Source organism: Halictus rubicundus, chromosome 10 (assembly GCF_050948215.1).
Source record: "Halictus rubicundus isolate RS-2024b chromosome 10, iyHalRubi1_principal, whole genome shotgun sequence".
NCBI classification, from domain to species: domain Eukaryota; kingdom Metazoa; phylum Arthropoda; class Insecta; order Hymenoptera; family Halictidae; genus Halictus; species Halictus rubicundus.
The window spans coordinates 15,697,660-15,722,852 of NC_135158.1; the positions used below are offsets into that span (position 1 = coordinate 15,697,660).

At 37.9% G+C, this 25,193-nt stretch overlaps 4 protein-coding genes across 7 annotated transcripts in view; 1 reads left to right on the top strand and 3 right to left on the bottom strand.

Annotated features, from left to right (window-relative positions):
* Positions 1-25,193, bottom strand: part of Tsf1 (transferrin 1) — a 229,567-nt gene that overhangs the window by 173,017 nt on the left and 31,357 nt on the right. Inside the window, exon 11 of one of the 2 annotated variants that reach the window (XM_076795363.1) lies at positions 19,179-19,188. The exons of the other annotated variant lie outside the window; for it this stretch is intronic. The gene's annotated coding sequence lies outside the window, so the exon portion shown is untranslated. Of the gene's footprint in view, positions 1-19,178; positions 19,189-25,193 lie in introns of those variants that run through there. 2 annotated transcript variants of the gene reach the window in all.
* Positions 4,134-17,374, top strand: Nord (neuron derived neurotrophic factor nord). Its single transcript, XM_076795375.1, has 7 exons — positions 4,134-4,525; positions 11,039-11,169; positions 11,527-11,836; positions 12,801-13,041; positions 13,351-13,584; positions 13,722-13,877; positions 14,648-17,374. The coding sequence occupies exons 1-7, from the start codon at positions 4,248-4,250 to the stop codon at positions 15,053-15,055; spliced, it is 1,758 nt and encodes a 585-aa protein (XP_076651490.1). The 5' UTR covers positions 4,134-4,247; the 3' UTR covers positions 15,056-17,374.
* On the bottom strand, positions 17,782-21,549 carry Smyda-5 (SET and MYND domain containing, arthropod-specific, member 5). Its single transcript, XM_076795380.1, has 6 exons — positions 21,423-21,549; positions 20,429-20,690; positions 19,745-20,185; positions 19,061-19,438; positions 18,373-18,708; positions 17,782-18,282 (listed from the first exon to the last, which is right to left on the bottom strand). The coding sequence occupies exons 3-6, from the start codon at positions 20,170-20,172 to the stop codon at positions 17,976-17,978; spliced, it is 1,449 nt and encodes a 482-aa protein (XP_076651495.1). The 5' UTR covers positions 20,173-20,185; positions 20,429-20,690; positions 21,423-21,549; the 3' UTR covers positions 17,782-17,975.
* Positions 20,718-25,097, bottom strand: Smsr (Sphingomyelin synthase related). 3 transcript variants are annotated; one of them, XM_076795383.1, is made up of 7 exons: positions 24,449-25,097; positions 23,722-24,028; positions 23,304-23,632; positions 23,090-23,230; positions 22,869-23,023; positions 22,741-22,797; positions 20,718-21,618 (listed from the first exon to the last, which is right to left on the bottom strand). In XM_076795383.1, the coding sequence occupies exons 1-7, from the start codon at positions 24,484-24,486 to the stop codon at positions 21,587-21,589; spliced, it is 1,059 nt and encodes a 352-aa protein (XP_076651498.1). In that variant the 5' UTR covers positions 24,487-25,097; the 3' UTR covers positions 20,718-21,586. The 3 variants fall into 3 exon arrangements, with proteins under 3 accessions (XP_076651498.1, XP_076651496.1, XP_076651497.1); XM_076795381.1 differs by having other exon boundaries at positions 20,718-22,797; positions 24,449-25,073; XM_076795382.1 differs by having other exon boundaries at positions 20,718-22,797; positions 23,722-24,051; positions 24,449-25,069.

The following is a 25,193-nucleotide window of genomic DNA, read 5'->3' on the forward strand; positions in this document are numbered from 1 at the left end:
GTATATAATGATAAAGGCACCGATCGGAACGATAACTCGATAAAAAAAAAACGATACCTCGATGAAGCCGTACCGCGACCGTTTTTACCCCTTGTATCGTTTTGCTTCTTCGAACAATGCTCTTTTTTTTTCGTTTCTTCTCCCGAGCGTGCCTATTGCGAACATGATCCTTACGAAATCCGGTGTTCTCTTTTATGAATTACGTTACATTGTTATGTAACGGGGATGGTTCCGCATTGCGCGAATAACTCGATGCACACGTGCATCGATCTTCGAACGAAATTAGAGAGCGGGAAATCGTGTCGAAGAACACATTCTGTGGTCCCACTATAAATTTCGCGGCTTAACGCGCAATATCAATCCTCCCTGCAATCGCGTAAACCCACCTAAATACTACGCTCTCTGACAATCGTTTTGTAGTGTCATATTTACTAGGAATTCTCTCGGTGGAACGAATGCTCTAACGTGCATATAATAATATTAATCGCCTGCCCGTCACCGCTAAGCGCACTGAAATTGTTTTGAATTCTTATCAGCAATCTAACACACTTTATTTATCACGTACTGCCTCTAAAATGTCGACAGGTTTATTATTTCTTCATAGTTCTCTGTTGGATCTGCGAAAATTAAACGTTTCGAGAATTAAATTTTCAAAGGGTGACCGTTTAAAAAGATATATATGAAATTCGTAAAATTTTGAAATAAAAGTTCTTCTACGAATCGTTATCGTACGATACAAACCAAAAATTATGGTCCCAAGAATTCTTTCGTATCTGTTCTCATTGGAACTTTTTTCAAAAAAAATGTAGCTGACGAAAAAGTTCCGAAACTTTTTCGAAGCCTGCCTAATATTATATCCAAACAGAGATCGTTCAGTCGGCGAGTCGAGTCTCTCGGCGATGAAGGCGTGAATGCAGTTCGTCTTTCGACGCTGGCAGCGACTGTCGAGAATCGATCGTGCCACGACAACCTCGTGAAGAAACATATTTCTCTTCTACAGGTGTTTCGCGCTCATTTGTCGGTGTCTGTCGTTCCCGAAGGTGAGGCTTTCACGTGTACATAATATCGGTTGCACGATTGAATGGTGAGCGGATCGGGGAGAAAAAAAAGAAAAGAAGAAGCGAATACCGAAAAAGGCTGATCTCGATTAACTGGGTGCACCGTTACTGATTACGCGGGATGCATTCGATGCCCTTGATAGTAACAATGTAATACGGTGTATTCATAGCAGATGCACGCCCATATCACCGGAGGAGATGCCGATCCCAATCCCGATCCGCGTCGATGCCTGTATCGCGTCTCCCGGTGTTGCTATACACGCGCTGACTCTCGCTCGCGCTCATGCGAGCGCGCGTGGTGGGCCCGAGCAGAACAGCCCAAGCGTGCGCGCGCGAAAGACCGTGGAACCGAAGCCCGAACAGAGAAAGAGAAAGAGTTATATGCACGTACGACGTACGGTCACCCTGCGATCGACTCACGGGAGTAAAGGTTTTACCGATGGCATACCCCCATACACGCAGAGACCAGCATATAGGCAGAGGTTCCCACACTGCAGGCCATGATTTATTGGCCTGCCACCCGCCAGACCTGCTGTCATCATCATCCCATGGTTGGTCCAAGATACAGTGAAGCGTACCGTATATAACTTCCCTTTCTGCACGATCTTCGCGCCATATCGGCTCCTTCTTTCCTCGCGCCCCGACGAAACAGGAAGGTCCCGTTTGATGCCGCTCTGCAACCGTCCATCCGCCTTGCTTTACCTTATGCAGTTCTCGATAGCCGTCCAGAACGACCGGAGAGCTAATAATTACCTCTTCCTTATCTACGCCACGGCTACTATCTCGGCGTGGGTAGCTCGCGATTCCTACCTTTTTTTCTTCTCTCTGTCTCTTTGATTTCGCCTTCTTCTTCTTCTTCTTCTTCTTCTTCTTCGTCTTCTTCTTGTCGAGTTCTCCCATAGACGCGTCCCTTTCTTCGACCAGTGTCGTCACGGTGTCGACGACGGCTGCATAGGCTCGTCGGTGTGGTTGGTCTACCGCTTTTGTCGCCAAAGTCGATGATCCAGGGCTAGATCGATCCCAGGCGAGCGGAATTCGTCGCTCGATCGCCTCCTCGCACCTGGTTCCCTTTTTCTTTTCCTTCTAGCTCTTTGCGGTTTGCTTCTTACTTTTGTCTTTGACGCGTCATATACATATCATGTACATGTCATATATTGACGCGAAACATATCATTTTATAGCAATGATCGCCGATCTGCGGATCCGCACGCATTTCTGGAAATTTTCGAGGGATACTAGAACATAAAATTCGACGGAATTTAGCACGATTTTTAATTATTCCAGGCGAACGTGATTTCTCGACTAAACATGTTTTTCAAAACTGGACGGAATATTTTTACAAACCTGGTATTAAAACAACGAACTGGATCGCTATTTATCTAACCGGAAAGAATATTGTTCGAGTCCCTTGCGGCACGAAACTTGTAGATAAAATAAGCATACTCGTTGCACCTCCCAAAAATGTAATACTTAAAATTGTGCAAACACAGGTATATAAGTTATTAATTAATAGAAAATAAGAGAGCAGTAATTTTTCTCGTACGAGTGTGGAAAATATCGTATACATATAATGCAAATGTTTTGTGTCAATTAAAAAATGTCACTCGTTTTTCCTTCAAAGAAAAGTTAACTTTTGAAGCAGCTATCCTCCCCTGTACAATTCCTCGTTAGCACTACATAAGAAATAGCGATTCAATAATCAAGTCACATTGACGTCCCGTTGCTTAACGCACGCTTACACTGTAATCACAGGTGAACTCCGGAAATGTGTACAGTCATTTCTCTGTATATGTTACCAAGAGACCTGGATGATAAACGTCGCGGAATTATCCCCACTACCGCCGCGGAGTGTAAACATAACATTGCTCGATACACGACGCTGGCCGTGTTGTTGACATTTATCGAGAAATCACTGTACAGAAAACGCTAAAGCTTATCACGGACCTCCCCCAATTGCTCTCACTCCTCAAACTTCCTCTACGGATTACAAATATACAAACGTGGTGCACTCGGAAACGTAGAAATTCATCCTTGAAATACAAGTCGCGAACGCAATAATAAAGTTTCTACGTTTGACGTTTCCAAGAGAAACGAACCCGATAATTCGCCGAGTTCGCGCGAGCGTAAGCATTTGTAAGAGGAAACGGTGAGTCGTGGACAGATACGCTAGCCTATGCCCATTCAGTGGCACGTGAATTTTCGACCTCGTTTCTTCTGTTTATTTTATTCGAGTGAAATGCAGTTTCTGCGTATACCTACAAACTCTGACAAAAATCGGGTGTAACGAAAGACAAAAGACAAAATTTCGTGGCAATCCTGCACACTGACCGCGGATCATCCACAGTGCACAACATGTAACGCCATTGAAATGTAAATGTAAATATCGCTCGTGAGCTTGGATATTAATGCGACTTAGAACTCCGAATAAAAAGAAAAGTCCACAATGCGTTAGCACCACACGTGGGTGACGGAAATGTTTGTCCATATTTAAAAATTAATTATTACGCTGACACAACTAATGCAGTCGGAGGACTGCTCAGTGTCATAAATGTTGACTTTTCGATGGTTGTTACATTAAATAGATTAGATTTATGGAATTTTCGAGGTTGTTGCTGTGACGGCGAGAGAATGTTGACCGGGGGAGACAAAGAGATCAGGCAGGTTCCGAGGCGCAGAGCTTGGCGGTGTTCGATGACCGAGGGTTAATACATATAAGCGACGCCGTTGATACGTAACCCCGCGAACTTGGAATTGGTTCTCCAAAGATTCCCTCGAATTAGGGTCACCCACGTACACGTGGTCGGGCGGGCACTAGCACATGCAGGACAAAACATAACAACGAGTGTGTACGGTTTGATCGGTCGTGGGGGACGAGGCAGGGTTGAGAGTAAGGGAAAGGAGGCAGGAGCGAGGAGAGGAGAGGAGAGGGAGGGAGGGTTCCTTCCAGAAGATGGGGCAAACACGAAGTCGCCTCGGTAGGAAGCGAAGAGGGGTTATTTCGTTTCGTCTCAGCGTGGTTTCCCAAGCGGCAGCCTCGTTCGCTGACTGGCATCGTCTACCGTTCGGCACACAGTCGAACTCGTTCACCACTGGACGACAGACGTAGCGGCGTCTCGGCAGTCATCCTCCACACTCTCGACATAACCCGAATAATACCCATTTCCCGGCTGAGAGAAAAATCGACACCGTCATGCTCCGTCACCTATGCCAAATCGGTTTCCTCCTGGTCGGTGTGTCAGTGTTCGCGCGTCAAGGCACCGGTTGCGCATTCTGCGAGGGACTCTCGCAGCAACAGTTGCAGCTCCGACAGCTACAGCAGTTGTCCCAGCACCAGGGATACAGGACAATCGGCAGCCCTAGGCCCTTCGGCGCCGAGCGTCCCACGAGGGTGCAGGAGTTCAACAGGACCGGCGTGCTACACCCCGAGTACCAGATACCAGCCACCCTTCGACCCGGCAATGTATCTCAGTGAGTATTACCCTCTCCCCCTCGTGCATTAACTCCTACACCGCGGCGCAACTATAGCACGTATTTTCCAAATTTTTTCACTTTCGAAGAATCGTTACAATCGTTCGATACGAAAAAGCACGATAAGCAACGAACTTCGCGTTATTTTGAGAAACATTTTACAACCCACATTCGTTTTAAGAAAGCCTGATAAATAACAAACTTGAAAAGAAATTAAAGTTTTGTGCTTATAGCGAGAAACTTTTTGGAATCGTTGCGAACCACCTTAACTTTTAACACAATTCGGGGATTTTCATGTGCTATTTTTGCTAAGCGAGAATCTTTGTTAGTGAATTTATAATATGTACCACGCGGGAGTTACCTTCGTGAAAAAGAGCAAGCCGAAGAGACTTTTGTTTGTAAAATACTATTGAGATTGAAATACTAAAGAGAGATCTGCATTTCAATCGGTAGTGTAAAAAACAGTAACAACCATCTCTTAAGTAGATTGTTATTTTACGAACTTCAAGGAGACTTTGAAGTTCATATTGTTTGTAGAGTTTGTAGCCAGAGATAATATTTAGTTTCTAATTTATTATTTATTATTTTAATTTTCGCTACCAATATTTTATTTCAACGTACATTAACATATGAAACACATAATGTACCCTTGCCGTCTTTGTACATCAAGGGGTTAAGGGTATATCATGTCAAATTACATCCATAATGTAATTGCACATTTAGTATGTCGTAACGTAAACAAGTATCGTTATGTTTATAATTTCTTTTCACTAGAAACTAGTTTTTTTTCACGTTAAAAAACACAAATGGCTTCTCATTTGCAGGAGGTATAATCGGATTCTTAAATTTGCAACCGAGCTTAAGTACGTCAAAACCTAATGTAACGTATGTAAGAAACGCATGTGCAACATGGACCGTATTGAGGTCATCGACAGAGGAAATTTTAATTTACTCGAGTAATAACCATATTGCAGTCTAGCAGTAAAAGAAAATGGTGGTACGAAGGTCTTTTGTAAAACCTCTCGTTTCACTACCTCCTGTCGCGGAATAAAGAAATAGAGTGCAAGGTGCACACGTTGCATCGATTACATGCGTAACAGTATAGTTTTCATTTCAGTTCATTATGCGACTTTCGTCCTCTGAAAGTTTCAATTCTGGCAGATCTCATTATTCGAGCCAATACTGAGACAAAACTGTGTCGAATGAACTTCGAACATTATCAGCAGAAAATTTAGTATCGCTGGTAGAATCTCTAATATGTCGCATAGTAAACATTCTGCTGACTCGAAATTACTATTTTTAGAAACAACTACAGAAACGTGAGACTTTTAATTGTGTAACGAACGAATCTTCCTTTTCTGCAGTTTGCGAAATACGATGCCAACCTTGCGACCTACGCTATAAATTATACTACAGCTTTATGCGAAGATAAACGATTTTGAATATCAAATTATTTTAATATTTGAGATACACAATATCTGATTCACAACTTCCTGTTTTAAGCCCTTCATAAAATAATGTGTCATATGCAGGTCTTAGACAATCAAACAAAATAATTTCTTGAACAATTCTATGTATAAAATTTGGATTATTAAATAAATAGTAGTTCCCAATTATACCATATAAACGTCCTATGGGTTACAATTGAAAATCTAAAAGGAGGAAATTTCTATAATTATAGCCCGAGTATTTCTCAAGTTAATTAATTGAAGAGGAAAGTTTAAAACTAAACGTATCGAATTCCATGATAAAACGCTTAAGCAACGCGTCATGGTTTTGCTCGTAAGTACTGTTTTGCATTCATGTAATGTATATATTACACTTCATTTCATTCGGAATGCGAGACCCTCGGGTCGGACAATATAACAGAAGCACAGATACCTGCAAATTACATTGCCGAGTAGGTATGGCTATCGAGTGGTCGGATGAACCAAAATTATTAGTGCGTTTTCGAAGCTGTTATGTTGAGGAGATAATTATTTTGTTTACTTTAATGTACTCGTATATAATTTATATGAGAAAATGGAACTGATGAAAGTTTTTAAAAACGAATAAAATATTTAGTACATGTACCAGAACGTGATTGATGTTTAAATTATTTTTAATACTCTTATTTACTTATTTAAATATAAATACATGTATGAACATTGACAATTTAAATGGTTAGCATTTGTAAACTTTTTTTCATACATTTAGCATGTTTATTGCTTCTGAGTCGGGAAAAAGTAATTATTTTTTAGAAAAAACTGCTTCGCGACGTGACCACAATTATCGTTAGTATGATCTAAAATTAAACGAATCTTAAGAAAGGTGCATTCACTTTTCGCCGAACTATAGTAACAATTCGTGTGAATTTCGTTTGCGCCACACAGCTTGTTTACCATGCACGTGTACCAGCGTCCATGGAGCCTCGAACGTTTATACGCGGACGTCACGCACCCTGTACAGTGTTTCATCAACCGTGGCGCGCAGATTTTGCAAATACAATTTGACTCATTCTCCTAGCAAATCATCTTGCCCTTCACGGAAATTATTATAATTAAGCGATTAACACTTTGACAACCCTGCCAACCGTCGGTCGTTTACATACACATAACTCTGACGCGATTTTTTTACATTTGAAAATCAATTCTTGCTACACAATCCGTGAATTAAACCAAATTTTATTAGGATCTACCAGGTGCGAGGTTACAAAATTATTATTATGAGAAACTTTGTCTTCTCTATTTTTGCATTATTCAATAACTTGTTTTGATTTTTTGTAACTTTTATGGGCGTTGATGTGACGGTTAACGTGCTAACAGAGAAAATAATCTATTACCAAATAGAAAACAGTGTCTTACATACACATAAAGCAACTATAATAAAAGTTATTACTAAACCTGTCGTTTGACCTCGTTTGACCTCGTTTGACTTCATTTGACCTCATTTGACCTGTTTTATATATTTTATTTTACTATTATTGAAATCATAAAGACCTTTCCATGGGAAATGACTGAATAAATTTATTTGTAGTCTAGTAATAAATATATTTATTTATGCCAGTAATTTTAAAATATGAACTATACGTTAAAACTTTGGAAGAATATAATGTGTAAAAGAAGTTTAATCATTTTGTTGAAATTGGCAAAAGAAATCTAATCGCAAAAGAATTTATTAGTCTACGTTGGTTGAGATAACTATGTTGGTTTATGAATGAAACTGCTAACGCTATTGAGCAATTTGATTGTTGACTTAGTCATCATCGGTAGATAAAGTGTTAAATATGCATCTCTTACTCTTTTGTTCGATAAAAGCGGCGCAGTTTATCGAACTGCAACGGTAAACTGCGTTCTTTTATCACAAAGATTTTTATTATTAAAGATGACAAAACACTTATCCCAATTGGCGTTTCACTTTCTAATTCTATGTAGACATTGCCAGTGTTAAAGGAATTGGCTCTCTACTAATTGCTTAATATAGCAATATTGACTCTATGATTCTTTAATTATTCTATTACTCTTTTTATTTTTTAATGGTCTCGAATAGATACATACATCTTCTCAAAGTGCACACTGCTAAACAAAGGAACACCCGACTGTATTATTATTAATGTATGCTCTATACTAGTGTACTAATTTATTTTTCAGTCACTGATTTTAAATAGTATCCTTTATTCGTATATTAAACGATACAAATATTAGTTTGTAAAAAAGTAGAAAAATGGTAATAAGTACTATTAACGGCAGATGACAATTTTTTATTGATATACCACATATTAAATACAGATAGTGCACAGAGATTTTCCAAACAGTACCTTAATTGCACCAATAGTGTCGCAAAACTCTCTACTTTTTTGCAATGGATCCACGACACTTAATGGTCCGATGCGTCGCGACGCTACGCGTCATAAAGTTTTACTATCAGATGGTTTCCACGAAACTCATACATGTATTTGACTCAAGAGTCAAATTGCACATTTGCTGCGTGCACTGATACCCCAAGCTTCAATGTTACACAGAAAATTAATATTTATGATATGCAAACATCGCGTTCAGTTAAAAAGCATTTTGTCCATACACTTTTAAAACTGTATTAACATTATTGTCTTTACAAAACAAGTAATTTTTTCTAATTACATATATACATACACATTTAGTTCATACATTTAATTTTCCATACTGAATTTTGAAAATAAAAATATTTTCTTCACTTCCAACCACCATACAAAGATATCAGTAAATATTACAGATTTTGCAGATTAACTAAATGCTTGAAACTGTAGTTAATTTCAATTATACCTAATTCGTTGAAGCGACTTTCTTAAAATCTTAAGAACAAATAATTTTCCTTATTGTGTTGTTTTCCCTTACTTCTACGTCCAAAAATTGTACTAATTATAACACTTGAATGGCAGGACTTGGGACCATTTTGACCAAGAGTTACGAACGTTTCGTCTGGACTCTAATTTTCATAGTAGCCAATTCATATCATTAGCTATTTGTATTAGGTTGAAAGTTGATTTAAAATTGGGGAGCAAAGAATTGTCTAGCTTTGGCTAGACCATCGAAAGCATCCACTATGCGAAGGTTAAAACTAGTAGCAATGAAGGAGAACTGTCTCGATACTGATGAGAACTGAGAACTGGCAATGATGAACCCGTGAACGCTGCCGGTAAAATAGCACCCCTATTTTTTCTGAAAACAAAAGGCCGGTAAAAATCTATATTTGCATAAACATTCTTCGAACGTTTCGAAAACGTAGTTCGGCAGGGTTCTCGGAAAGTCCATTCAGTCGCGGGCGCGCAGACCGCTGATGAGCTAGGCCCGAAAGCTTGTTCGGTTACCTCCTCGTCGGCGCGGCGCGTCGCGTCGCGGCGGTGGCGAGGCAAGGCAAGGCAAGTTATGGCAAAACATGGCAAGGCAAGTCGGAGCAAGTCAGAGAGCAGGCCAGAGCAAGGCAGGGCAGGGTCTAGGGTAAGCAGACGGTCGAGGAGACCGTCGCGTCGCGTCGCGTCGGGTCGGCTCGCGTCGCGACGCCACGCACCGCGACGCGGGCCATACTATCGGGCGCGGATTTCCAGGAAAGTCGGTGAGATGGCCTAGCCGGGCCGAATGACAAAATCAATTTGGGTTTGTCGTGGGACAAACCGTCCGCCAAAATTAGACGTCGGGTGTCGTAGCTGTGCGACCCCAGACGCCGCGACGCCGGCATTGTGTGTAGACGCTAATTTTACAATAGCCGTTTCAGTGCCAGCCCATGAACGAAAGGCACGTGCGACGTCCCGACGTTCTCTCGAACGATGCTAACGGGACGGGGAGAGTCCGCGGCAACGACATCCTAAGGGATGGGGGCGACGAAGGGGGATGGGATGGGGTGGGGGACTACTGAGAGAAACAGAGAGAGAGAGAGAGAGAGAGAGAGGGAGAGAGAGAGAAAGTGTAACCGCGACAGCTATGCCGAGGCGTAAACTTAACCGGTGCGATCTTTAAAGAGGGACTTTTGCACGGATACGATCACACATTATGACTAAATATAAACGGCAGTCTGCGACGGTGTGTCTGCGACGACCCGTGCACACGTGGACGCGTGTACGCGAGTGATCGAGTGATCTTGGGATTATCCTGCTATCTTGTAATTACACTTGCCCACCAAATTATGCATCAGTATTAAAATTATTGACACTGCGACCTCATACTACTGTCGGGATGTTGAACAGCATTCTATCTGAAACTGAAGCTTCGTCGACGTCTCAAGGATTTAATCGTCGTTAAATAAAATAATTGTAACATAATTTTTGGCGTGGCTTGCATAAAACGAACACAATTTGCCGAACCTTTACTTAATTCCTCCTTATCCATACTTAAGTCAAAATGTCGTAGGTCCTTGAAGAAGGATTTATAAGCAAAAACCAATTGTAATCAACCTACAAAATATATCTTTCAGATTTTCAATACGGGTTCGGATAAAAAAGCTGTCCAGAACAACCGTTATTGTTTTCTCTGCGATTCCGACTAATTGGAATTTTTGCCAAAAGTTCTTTTACGTGTCATCTAGTTAACCACCTACTTCCAACTTTTCAAGAAGCTCGGGTCCTTTGAAGTACTGGTATCTTTTAAAGAGTGTCCGAATATTAATAGAAGTCACTGTGTGTACGAAGTTTTTCGTTTTCTTCTTTCTCTTTTTTTTTCGATGTCCAACATTTTCGTAAGTTTAAAGGTCCCTTTAATCATTCAAAAAGAACCAATTACAGGTTTCGTTCACAGATTTTCATACTTAAGAGACTCCTAGTCAGTATATTTTACATAAAGATTTACCGTATATTTTTCATTCACCGATCGGTATATCACTAAAATTTTATATTCGTATGAAGTTGTATAGAATAAATATTGTAATTTTCTCTGCGTTAGTGTAAGTACCAATTAAAAAGAGCACGTGGTACAGAGTTTAACATTGTGTCGCATGTCGTGTCTGGATACACTTAATACGTATCGAGCATCAATATCATACTGGATGCAGATAAAATTATTGCAGGTTCTATTACCTGAGTCCACGCGAAGGTCCACCCCTAACATTGCTAGTTAGCCCCTGTAGCGGACCAATATCATGGACGGTTAGCTACGTCGAACCACCTGAAAACACTGAAGAGTCCGAAGGTGCAAAATGTAAGAATAATTCAATATTGTACTGTAACACGAACCAACATTATTAACCCTCGTACGCTCCTCAGAAATAGTCGCACGAAGGAGCCTAGGATAATACTCCACGCATTTTTCAAAGAGAGATTAATCATTTCTCAGTATGTCAAAATAGTAGATGGCCGAATGTTCACCCTGAGGAACGTGTAGGGGTTCATACAATTCGCTACAATATTTACAACTTTATCGATAGGAACATTAAATAACACGCACGCAAACCTTGATTTAACTTTGAATCGTTTTTACAAAAAAAAACGAAAGGTACTGAGCTGGGATCCAGCTCGAATATCTCTGGTGAATAAAGTATTGTGATCGATATGACAGCGCAAACACGGTGGCCGGTGAAGACCCTGAAGCCAGGCTCCCCCCTTTTCACGTACCAGGGCGCGGAGGATCAAAATTTTACGATACCGAAGACACGCGCCGGCCTCTACTGGTTCGAAATTAAATCCGTCGACCCTCCCGACGGGAATTTGCAAAAGTTGATCCCGAGCACGGTGCTTTTGTACGCGACGTCCAGCGGTTTGGATCATATACCGGAGTGGTACATGAACGAAAGAGAAAGTCGCCATCGCTCATTGAGATTTCAACAGCGGAGAAGCAAACGTCGACTCACCGTCTCCTGGAATAAAAGGTAACGCGCAACAACGTTCCTGTCCGTTCTACGTGTACACGAACTTTTGAATCGCTTATATATAGACTGCGGATCTTTCTGCAAAATAAAAACTGTATTCAGGTCGATTGCAAGAAATGGGAGTCACATTAAACATACGTTTCTTCTTGGTAAGTCGAAAAAAGGGTAACAATATTTTCACTCACACATTTTTATCAGAAATCCACAAAATCCGCAGTCTAGTTATAAGATATTAATAATAAGATAATATACTTTTTTTAATAATTTTACTAGGTCTAATTTAGTAGGTCCTTTACTAGGTTCAATTCTTTCAATCTTTACACACCGTGTCCAGCTGCTCGTTTTTGCCATAACTGAACCACTTGGTTTGAAGCAATAATGAATAAATAATTGAAAATGTTTAATAAACCTCTTTCTCGCGAGAATGAAATTGTCATGCGTGCTTTTGACCCCCGTACGTTCCTCAGGGTGAAAGTACACACCATTTCCGTTTACAGATACTGTAGAGTGTTTAATTTTTTCTATTTTCGTTTGCAAAATGTATTTCCGTAGATGCTATAAACGAAACTGAATTTAATGCTATGACCTTGTATGTATGCAACTATTTTGGAGGAGCGTATGAAGGTTAAATACGGCTAGCTGTCTGTGCATTGACCGCTGCATCTACTTATAACAACAGACGTCCTATGTCTTCGTGGTTACGGCGATAGCTATCCACAATCGATCTTATGAATATTTATTAAATGATGTGCAACATTGTCCGGGAATCTGAGTATAGTAGACATTCGATTTTTAGCCAAATAGTTTTTCATTTTTCTGAGAATTACATACTCGTGTGCGCATCATAAAATTAAATAATTGTTTTCTTGGTCTCCATGACGCGTATGCTTTCGATCTACATGAAAAAATCTATGCAATTATTTCTCATCAGCTGAACAACGTCCCTTTATGTTTATTTTTCCAGCAACATAGACCCGCACCTTTCACGCTACTGCTTGGCTGTCACATCAGGATCTGAAACTCATCCGTTGACCCTTTGCGCGGCGCAGAATGTCCTGCATGTTCATGCACACCCAACGAAGGGCAGTTCCTCCAAGGAGCAGCAACACCGCGGTGTCCCGGAAGGACTCCACTGCGTGCGTCAAACGAAATTGACCCTGCACCGGATGAAGTACGACACTACGTACAATTTCACGTTATACGTGGTTAGTAATCGAGATTTCGAAAAAAGGTTTGCTCCAGTAAACATATTCGTTCTCCGAACAAAAATCCGCAGAACTCTCCGAGCGACCTAACAATAAATTAATCTTCACGCGCCCCTCAGAAATGCTTGCATAAAACATCCTAGGAAAGCACTTCTTCACTCGTTTCTGCGTCAGATTTTAACACTGAAAAGTCAAATTATAACATAATCTTGGAAAATAAGCAATTTGAAATTAGTTGATTTTTACGCGGAAAGCATGCGAGGTCCAGCCATCTTCGACAAATTCTAAATGATTTTGTCACTGTTGCAGGTAAACACACGAAACAATGTTTCGAATCGAGTAGCCACGGACACCATACGATTTCGAAAAACCCCGGAGTTAGTTTTACGCACCGGGGGTTACACTACGGCCAGTTTACGCAAGACCGATGGATTCGTTAACTTCCGGTACCGTCCGCCGGAAAACACTTCGAGTACATTTCATATCTTTCCCTGTGGCGGTGGTATTGTCAAAGCGAAGTTAACAGCACCGGGAATATTAAGGGTGATAACTGTTAAACATTAATTATTAACTAGTTATTTATAAGGAAAAATCGGAATATCTTTTCTATTTTCCACTTTCTGTAAAATAAAAAATTTCGTATATGAAGTATCAACACTACAAATAATGTTCATTTACAGGAAAAGGAAGTAGTGGGATATGCATCGCTAAGGGTACCGCCTTTAACTTCAGGAAAAGCATACACGTTGCGGATATCCGCTACACCGCAAGAGTTAACACGAGTATTTGCTATCAAGGTATTAGCCACACAGGAATCGTCGACGATATTTCCACAGGTATGTTCTCAGTCGTTAGCTTACTACGAATTTTTCATTGAAAGCGTAAAAACAATTTCCGAGTACGCAGAAAAAGAATAGAAACGAAAGATTGCATGAATATCCGAAAAAAGCTCATGCACATTACGCGTCTGTAAATGATGAGTTCGTTACAATAACGTTACGCCAACTAAACATTTTTAGTAGTATTGGCAGCAGTGTACATTAACGTGTAATTATATTTATCGCTGCTTATTATTACGTATTTACTACTGCTTCAGATCGTTATCCTCCCCTTTTACTCATAACTAGGTAAGAACGATTAAAAGATTTTGAGTGTATTAACATATAATTTTGAATATATTAAAATTATCAATGAAAGATACTGTTGGAATTTATTTCATAAATGTAGAACAAAATCAATCTATTATTTCTTTAAAAGGTACGATCGATTGAACCGGCTATTGACCTGTATATGCATACATTATGTTGTCCCCGGCATGGGACCCTCGATCTTCAGTTGTTAATATTGGACTGATGCTCCTCTGTTTCGATCTCTTGTGTTTCATTCGTAACGTTTCTTTCGCTGGATAAAGACGTGTCTCAGAACGTGCTTCTGGAGTTACTATTCTGATATAAATCTTATTTCATATTTTATAATATGTAGTGTGATTTTCTTTAATACCCATACTTCCAATAGATACACATTTCGATTTAGCTCCTGTATCTTGGAAATCGTGTTGAGAAAAAGGCGAGGGGAATCATTGGACAATGTGAATTGTTGTGTTCAGATACCGTCGAGAAGTACGCCGCGCGAGTACAGATCCCTGAGGACCTGCCACGGTGTGACGATAGGAGTGGAATCGGCGGGTGCAGCAAAGTATTGCATCCTGGTGCGGGAATTGCGAAGTTCCTCGTTGTTGGCCAGCGTAACTACGATTCCGGACCAGTGCGGTCTTCATCGTCGGCGACGTTCCGAGTACACGTTCGAAGTTTGCGAGGAAAGGCTAAGTCCGCCGAAGGATCGCGCGCTTCCTTTCACCTTGACGCGCATGCAGCCAGGTAAAGCGTATCTCTTGCAAGTCACCGCGCAACTAAAAGGTCAATCATTATCGTACCCTTTGCTAGGGGTACGTACACGACGTGCTTGTGCACGTCGTTCAGAAAGTTCCCAGGGAACAAGTAAAACCGACCAATGATGTCACCGTTGATCTCCCTAGCCGCTCCGCTCTGCAGAATCCTTCTGTTTGCTGGTTTGGTGCAAATCAAATGTCGTTTTCTTAACATTGGATTTGCCGAGTCTGTCGATTTTCGCGGGTAATAGAAATCATAAGTATTATTCTTGCCTGTACGCACGAGGGGGTTGGGCAAAATAGGAGAAACGCGTGTCGGATACGATGAAAATTGAGGGGGTAACTCAGCTTGTTGATAGCGCGAGTAAATCGAGAAAAAGTAATTAAGCGTAACGTAGGTACTGTTTCGTACGTATTGATAAACATTTACACCGAATAGGAAACCCATACTGTTCTTACCGTTCCAATGTAGACAAATATGATGCAATGAAACTGCCACCTTTATGTGCCAAAGTGAGAAAATAAATAATATGTATCTACTAAGTAGATTTAAAGGAAGGGTATATTTGATCCCAATCATTCATACAATGGAGTAATTTAGAAGTAATAATATCCTAATGACGTAATGAAATATTAGTTTATAGATGTAAATCATCTTCACCTAATTCGCCCCTCTGCACCATCGAAAACGTCTTATGCGAAGTTTTTTTATTTCAGTTAATTATAAAATCACATCTCATTTTCGCCAGTGTACTCTTATGCGAGTTCTAACGTGTTTTTGTATTTTGTCCAACCCTTGTATTCGTTGACTTCGATTCGTGCAAAGATGTGGATGCACATCATCAATCATCCCTTATATATTATATGTATATAGCACACTTTTTATACCTATTTCAGCAAATATATATAGTACTAAATAAAACTTAAACCATACATAGTTCCAACTGAATATCGTATAATTAATTAAAATTATTATCATACTGTTCCATACATTTTCCTCACAGATTAATTAATTTCATTGTTACACATTTACAATAACAACAAAATAAATAAATGTATCTTCTTGTTAAACAGTTGTACACCAACGGTACTCCACGATAACTAAAGAAGTCCTCATATGTTATACAAATTACTATAAACAAATTTCAAGAGTTACAATATAAAATTGTTCCAGATCCTTTTCCTCCGATAATGTGTTAAGAAATAAATTGTTTCGGAATAAAGAAACTCCGAAACTTGCATTCTAAAAATCCATTCATTTTAGGATCGCATAATGATCTGGATTTATGAATAATTCTTTAGGAAAGCGTGCAGAATCGTGAAAAAATTATTACATATAGATTAACTATATGATGTCCATAAGAAACTACGAGTGGCTAAAGTTCTATTCGAGGAAATGACATTTCATGTGTACCAATCTAACCCGTGTAACACCTTCGGCGAATTTTGAAGTGACGGATCTCGATTCGCCATTTTGAAGTTAAATCCAGTATTTAAATGCTGCTTTCAAATGTAGTAAATGTTTTCTAGTAAACATTTTCCCCATAAATGTCTGGATATAAGTTCTTAATACATTTTTCATCTATAATCTGCAATTATTGTTCATAATAAGTTATTCCACTGATGGTTTATGTTTGGTTTCACAAATCGAAATAATCCCCAACTTCTCTTTCATCAGTGCCATTTGTTCTTATAAAAAGCATCGTCTTAATGCGAGGATCTGTTTATTCTATCTCGAGGCTAAATCTAGTCTAGATTTGCAAGCGATCGTTTTACCTGAAATTTGCATTTCTTTCCTATTTTAAGATACATTTGTTCTTATAAAATGTTATTATAAGGATACGCTAATGGTTTTGTCTCTCCTCAGTGAAAAAAGAAACGCGCCAATTCGCGCGAACACCTGTAAGTATATCTATAAAGATAAATGTTCCTGCCATTTCTATACGTTCTTATCTAAATGCTATAGTTACACGTTCATGCTGTACATAAAATGTAATGTTAATGCCAAGTTGCCACGACTACATAGCACATAAAATGTGAGGTACAACAATGATCGATGAACTATGCAGCAGGGTGCTAATTTTCACATCTACGAAAGTGTTGGGCATTCAAATTTGTTTATAATGTTATTTTCGGTCGTTTCACGCCGGATCGATCAACTTTTGTTGTTCACGCCGGGAATATTATTCGAAATAGACTAACGTGGCAGTACACATAAAATTAGGGGGAGTTCGGGTCATCATTTCATTGATTTCGAATTTATTTAGAAAATTCAAACCTTCGAATTTTTATCTTGTACATTATATTTTAAACATTAGAATTTTAATTTGATTAAAGAAGTACATGGCCACGTTCGTCGAAGTTTTAAGTTCTTATATTTCGCCTATCATATTAGAGAATCATTAATTACTCGTCGGATGGAAAATGCATAATCAACGAATTCACTTACTTGTAATTTAAAATAATAGAGAAGTCGTGAAACTTTCATCATTTAATTGTGATTATATTTGGTACACATGTATCCGCCATAAATGCATAAAGTCGGCAAAGTACTAATAGCATATACATTTATAATTCCTGTATAACCATTTCAAATGCCTCGTATCTATTATATTGTATAGTATTACAATAAGTATCATCTGCATGTAAACGAACATATTCTTTTTTGATAAATCTGATAAGCACTAGTGTCATTCCCTGAAAAGAAAGGAACAATAACAAAAGTCTCATGTAAATGTTCACTTTAGAACATGTAGACAAGATAATGTACGAAACTATATTACACTTTTGCACACCATTGTATATCTACTGTATAGTTACGAGTAGTTGTGACATAACTTTTATATCGCATATACATATACAAAAAAAAGTTTATTTTAATTGAATGTTATACAATGTACTGTATAGTTGTAAGGTCTTATAATAAATAAATGACTGTAATGTAAGTAGCCGTCGTAAATGTAACATATAATAACGTAATAAAGATATTTCCAAGAACGATCATTGTGTAGCGTAATCATTGTAGGTGTTTTAGCTACACTGGATACTACATTTCGGCTTCGATTAGGATTCTGAGCTTTTCGCCAGGCGAGTTCGGCGGTTCCGATTGCAGCAGGGAAATGGCTTCCAATGAAAGACTTTCCCGATCTTGCCCTGGACAATTGGACAGCTCTCGCAAAGTGACCGCAGTATACAACGACAACCTTGCGCCGTAGGGGTCCAATATCTTGGTAGTTTCTATAATCCGTTTGCACAGTTCAATTTTCCTCGGATCACTCCGGGCTAGCAATTGAATCAGTGAGTGGCTGATACTGATGCACAGCTGATGATTAGGATGCAGTAATGCGGTGAGTCTGAAATATCATACAAGACAGCTTTTAATAATCAATTATTTAATGCATCATTCAGGCAATTGTGGTGGTGTCTGAAAAAAAAGACTTTACCGAGAAAGAATATCGTTCAGCGAGTCTTTCGTCGCTTTGCTCATAGCGTCGTCAACATCATCTTCCAATTTACTAATAAACTCTGTCACTTCTGCAACTGTTAGAGTCCCAGGACACGATTGGCATTTCCATTCTGAATCAAAATCCAGTGGATCCTTGGGTAAAATGAAACAGTTGTCCTGTGGGCATATTAAAGTGCCAAGGTGCGTACCCAATTCGGTTGGATCGGAGCATCGTTTACAATGGCATGAAAAATATTTTGTATCTCGGAGGTGGGCTCTTCGGGCCAACGTTGCCCAAAGGGCGTGTGTGTACATTGTACTCAGGTGCTCCCCTCTAAAAAATAGAAACGTATATGTAATGAAATATTAAAGAAATTACATGTGTTCAGCAGTGTAAACCTCACTTGGAGGTTTGGGTAAGCTTAAATTTTAAAAAAATGTATCGGATGTCGTTAAGGTTTGACTTTTTCCAAAATTAAATGTCTAAAAATCGCTGATTGATAGGTAATTAAATTTTAAAACACGAGAGCAATGTAACGTTTTAGATTGTTTTTCGGTTTTCTTTTATGACTATTATAATGATAAGTCATTCTGCGTGAACGATTGAAAAAAACTAAAACTTTTGCATACACTTAATGCATATCGTGCTGTAAAGAGTTGCTTCACTATTTATGAAATGAGCATACTTCTTGATAAAGCAAAGGGCTTTCACCATGATACGAGGTCTCCCCTTATCATCGATCTTAAAACTGTGCCTTGTGTTCGCCAGACAAGAGTGTTCGAGTAGGCACGCTGTTTCGTAAATGGCCACTGAGCCCTCAGGTGGTATCGTTTCCAGGGCGTTCACATCTATTAAGCCACAAATTTTTCCTATGACATCCTTGCATTCCGGTTTTTCCGACAGAAGGCGTCGTATATGGTGACTTACGTTCATCACCTCTTCGTACGCGGTTGTTCCCTCACCGCGGGAATCTTCGTGGCTTTGTAATTTTTCTAAAGCCGTCCACTGTTTCGACTTCTTCATCCACAATATGCACATACGGATAACTAAAAGAACCTCGCATCTGTAATGAATGACAACGATTACATAGAAGAAACAACCCACATTGGCCATTGATTCAGCAAGCCGATAAATTCCAGAAAATCGAAAGTATTTCATGAAAAACGGAGATTTAAAAATTTATGATTTCTCTATGTATATATGTCCTAAGTTCCTAGCCGATGAAGGTCCCAGAATTATCACCATTGCCACGGGGTATACCCCGTATTCTCGTTTTCGCCGACTTTTGCAAGAATATGCTAAAATCGAATTTTTGAAAAATGGAAAACTAGAATACCCCCTTACACGGTGAATCAACAATTTTACAAACCTAGGAATAATCTTCGCCTGTACCAGCAACGAACACTCCAGACCGTGTCTATGCTTATCGCGAAGCCCTGGACAATCTGATTCGCATGCAGGCCAAAGGCAGATATGGCACCTTGTACTGGAGAATGTGCATTGTTTGCCGCAACCGACACAGACTCTTTGATCCGTGTGCAGCGCCGGACCCCAAACCAAAGGTGCTTCTGACAGGATCAGATCACCGGGACTTAGGTCCCTCGACGCTAATAAATGTCGTCCGAGTTCGGAACTCTCATGAATCTCCCACGCCTGGCAAACTGACCGGTGGTTAGGCCAATCTTGTCGCTGATGATCTTTGCTGCAATAAACTTGTTGGTTGCAACCGCTGCATCGGAGAGTCGCGTTTATCCGATCACCACAAATCGGACAGCCACATTCAGTTCCTGCCGCCATGCCCTCCAGATTACTAAATGTTCGATTGATTTAATGGATTTTTTCTGATCAACTTCGAGCGAATTCAAGTGTCCAGGATATATATATATATATATATTTAATTTAATAAGTATTTTATAAACACTTGAATTCACTGCACGAGCTAATGAGACCCTATGACTTTTTAGAATTCCACGTATTACAAAAGAATATATATCTAATAACAAAAAGCTGTATATTTGGAATCATACATTATATTTGTAAATCACATACATACCTTATATACAGTTGGTATCAAATTTATTGCACAAAATTAAAATAAAATATAGTACACTTTTCGTTTGTGACAAATCTTTTATTAACTTTTCATTTTTCCAAATGCTGACATGAAGTTAACAAGCAGAAAAGCATGGAACTTCTGCTACTGAAATTTCAAGTCTGAGACGGTCGTAGTCTGCACACAGCCGATTTAATTATAGACATGGTACACTTGCGTAGACGTTTCTATTTCCGGCAAATAAAATTACGTGAGATTCTCTCTGAAAAAAGTATAAATGTAACTCAACTAATTATAATAAACAATTTATTGTCCATAAGCGTACTTTTCGTGTCCAAAGAAACAATTTATCGAGCGGTAAATGAAATTTGTGCATATTACATAAAATCGACATCGCTCATGTTAACATTAAATATCGTTAGAAGAATACATTGTGGAGAAAAAAAGATATTCTTCTCAATGGTGTGTATTTATGATAAACTCAGCACCCTTCGACGCTAATTCTAAAGATAATACGGACTCTATATTTACAAACATCTGATATAATGGATATGCATAATGGTATTCAGTTATTAGATATTAAATCTATCAGATGTGCGTATATGTGTAAAGAAATACAAAAATATTTCAAATACAACAAATATCGACTAATAGTCGGACTGAACCCAATACAAAATAATCACATAAATATTAATATATAAATTCATAACTGTTTCTTTATTCCTTTACTATATTCTCGTATTAATTATTTGATTAATAGTACAATATTAAGAGCCTCCAGTTTAAATAATAATAAATTCTACTGAGAACTGTAACAGTAGCAAATATAAATGTAATGAGTCATTTTGCAATTAGCCTCTTATCGACTATTAGTTTTCAAAGAATGTAAAATGTTTACTTCCTACGTTATTTAAATTGCATAAAAGAGAGACAAATATTACTATGCTCGAATTACATGTACATATACAAACATTACATATACATATATACATACATGTGTGTATTCGTACATCCTGTCAGTTTGCAAACATTTAATGATAAGTCTGATCATGTAGTCATTAACATTTTGGTCGATGGTCATCCCCACTATTTCATACAGATTTTTTAAAGGCAAGTAAAAGTGACCGACAATGATCAGACGAACATAATGTCTGCCAATTAGGTTCGAGACTTAAAGTTAATAACTCGTACTTCGTTCACATAAAAAATATATACAAATTAAAAGTAGAAAAGCTATCGATTTTTCTACATGGTACCGCTCTGCTCTATTTCTCTATTTCGCCAAACCTTATATTAAAAATTATAGAACAAAATAATACAAAAATTTGTTCACCAAAATATTGTTTACATTGCTCTTCAATGAGTTATCGCGAAATTGATTAATGTGTAACTGATATTCCTAACACAACCTTACACTAAACTTGTACCCAATTTACTAACAAAAAATTGTTCTAGGGCACTACAGTAAATACAAAACTCGTTAACGTTGTATAAAATCGTCACATTTAATCAATATTAAATCTTTGCTACTTAGAAACCATAAAAGATTTAACATCATATAGTCAATTTGTTTAACACTGTATCTATACACAAGGGAATATTTTTTCCCGCATTATAAAACAAAAATACATACTCTAAAATATGAATCAAACAAGATAAATTAAAACCAACATGGAACTAATGATAATAAACTTTGGAGTAACACAACGCTTTATCTACTAAAATTTACTTTGGAAGGCCACGGTATAATCTAAATGAATTGTTACGTTATGATGACCGTTTGATAAATAGTACAAAAATCTATATAAACCACAGAAAGCCCTTTCGGTGTCAGCCAGAACACTAGTCTGTAATTTTTAGAAAAATCAATACTTACAGATATTTGATTTCCATTTAAATGGAGTTGTTAAATAAAATTAATATTCTCAAACTTATTATCAAACGAATATAAAATTGGCATAACGATTAGTGTTCTTTCTTTTTGTTACTTTTAACATTACCACTTACATTACGCGACGATTTACGGAAGAAAATAGAAGATTGCACCAAGTGCCAAATATCTTTTCCTGTACCTGCTAAATTACAAATGATCAAAGACGGCGATTCATATTCATTTGGAACAATACCATCAACAGAAGATTCGAAAAAACTAAACAGTGGAAACCATATTCTGGTTCTGTTCGAATCGCGCTGCATCAAAGCTTGATTATTTGCTAATGTATGGTAATAGAGAAACAGTCGAGAAGTAATATAAAAAGCTACAAAAACATCAATGGAGTAATGCTCATGCGCTGCTAAGATAAAAAATATACCGAACATATTGAGCATCCATGTAAAGGTATGTAAAAAGTACAATTGCGCTGGTGTATCTGTAAATAAAATATTTATTGAATGTTACTTCTATTTCGTAAATAGATTTTCCTTAAACTTTAATACTCACATTCTGTAATGAAAAAATTTAACATAGTGAGAGCAACAGTATGGCCACTAAACATATAATCACCACAGGTTCTAACACCTTGAATAGACATGCCAGCTCCACGCCATATTACATAAGCCATAGCAATCTTATTGTAGAGATCAACATATGCAGAACTATTAAATAAAAATAATTATACATAATCGGTTTAGTAATGCTTACTCAAAACAATAAACTATTACCTTGACCAATCATCGGAAACTGTTCGTGGCTGACACTGCAGATGTGCACCTGGCACTGACAACGAAGTGATAAGCATCGTAACACATCTTAACAAAAACACTGTACCAGATAAAGCAAAGAATCTTCGTAATAAAATAAATCTGTAAAATGTGTGAATTATCTTACAATATATATTAATTTTCATTACATACAGAAGTATTGAAAGATTTTTACCTGTACTTATGAAAAATTAATACAATTAGCCATATCGCAAAAAGTATAGTTCCTGTGACTTCGCACATGTCAAATGCCCAAGGAATATGTGGCACATTATCTAAAAATATATCAGGTAATGGAGGATACTTTTTCATGTCTGGCACTCTATCATGGACAATGACCATCACAAAAGCAGTGATCCATGTAACAATAAATAAATATGCCAAACTAATAAAAGCTTTCCAAATTTCAGGAGGTAAATGTGATGCATGACCATCTTCCGATACAGATGCCGAGTAAAACTCATTTTCTATAGAACCTTCACTAGTTAATCCATTACTAGGTACCTGTAAAGAATATATAATATCCATGTTAATATCTCTTTTATATATAATCAGACGTTTCATCGTTTTAAGTGAAACACAGAAAATCTTACATCTTGCTTATGATGATTATAAAAAGTTGGCGAAGGAAATAAGTCAACATATCCCAACTCAAACAATACTGCCATGTTTTCTCTTTTTAATTGGCTTATGCTAATATATAATCTTTTTATATCACCAAGTTTCTTTATACACATGCGTTCAGACTTTAAATCTTCTTCCTTCAAAGTCAAAAGTGCTCTACCATCAATTTCCTGTTCCAGGAATATATAAGAAAATTTTTCATGTCCACTTTCATTAAGCCACCTTGCCACATCATTTTGGGTCCAATCAGCTATATTTTTTCCAGGCATTTTCTGTCTAATTACAAAATTTTAGAAATCCTAAATAAAATATATTAGAGCATTAATCTACAATTAGATGACAGTCATGACATATAAAATTTATGATTTTGCATGTTAAAAAAAGGTAGGAAAACAAATTAACATAGTGAAAGAATACACTAAAAATTATGAGAATATCTTATAAAAGCAAAAAATATCAAATAAATGACAAGTATTAATAGTATTAACGATCGTAATACAAATAAGAAATTATCGATATTTCAAAATATCAAAACTACATAATAATAGTAACGAAAAGGATAAGAGTTACAGTAAACATTATCTCTTTATAAACAAGTTTACTAACCATTTTTTCTTCAGAATTTTATATCGTTTACGTTTAAAAACATGTGCGACATAACCATTAAACAGAATCTAATGTATAGTACTTATATACCTTAAAAATTTAATACGTGGATTACCAATACTAGGCATCACAAATTTTAGTGCGTTTAGTATACATAATGGATATATATATGATGAATATCATAGCCTTATTGTCAAACGAAAACACGCATTGGCAGTATTTGTAAACAACTCAAACCAGACAAAATCATTGATCAGAATGACACGAGCATTTGGAAACACTTATCAGTTCATTGTTTCGTCGGTTCAAAGAACAGTGAATCTATCTTGACACATGTTGCAATTATTTAATACAACGCCGAAGCTTACAGTAAGTTAGTCATACCGATAAATACTGATAAGTTAGTTTGCTCAACAACGAGGAAGAAATTCCCCAATAAAACACAGCCAAACACAGACGTAATTAAAATATATTTAAATGGTGTCAACATAACATAACGATTGAACAAATTAAATAATACTTAATTTTCTACAAATGTATTTATCGTAAGACATCAAACACAATTCTTCATTCTCAGCGTTTCAACTTTCAACTATGCACGTAGTGACTTTCCATTTCCATAGTATGCGTAAACAACCGGAAGGAATATGTATATGCTGAAATATGTCTAACATTATCGAAGTATCGCGCACGTCGCTCAGTGCTACTTGGTCTCGCTCGCTACTGGCTACTCGCTATGATTCGCTATTTGTTATTGCGAATATTGTGATTACGAACTTTCTATCTACACCACTTGACGAGGCGCGGGACATGGAAAGTGCGCGCGCGCATCACG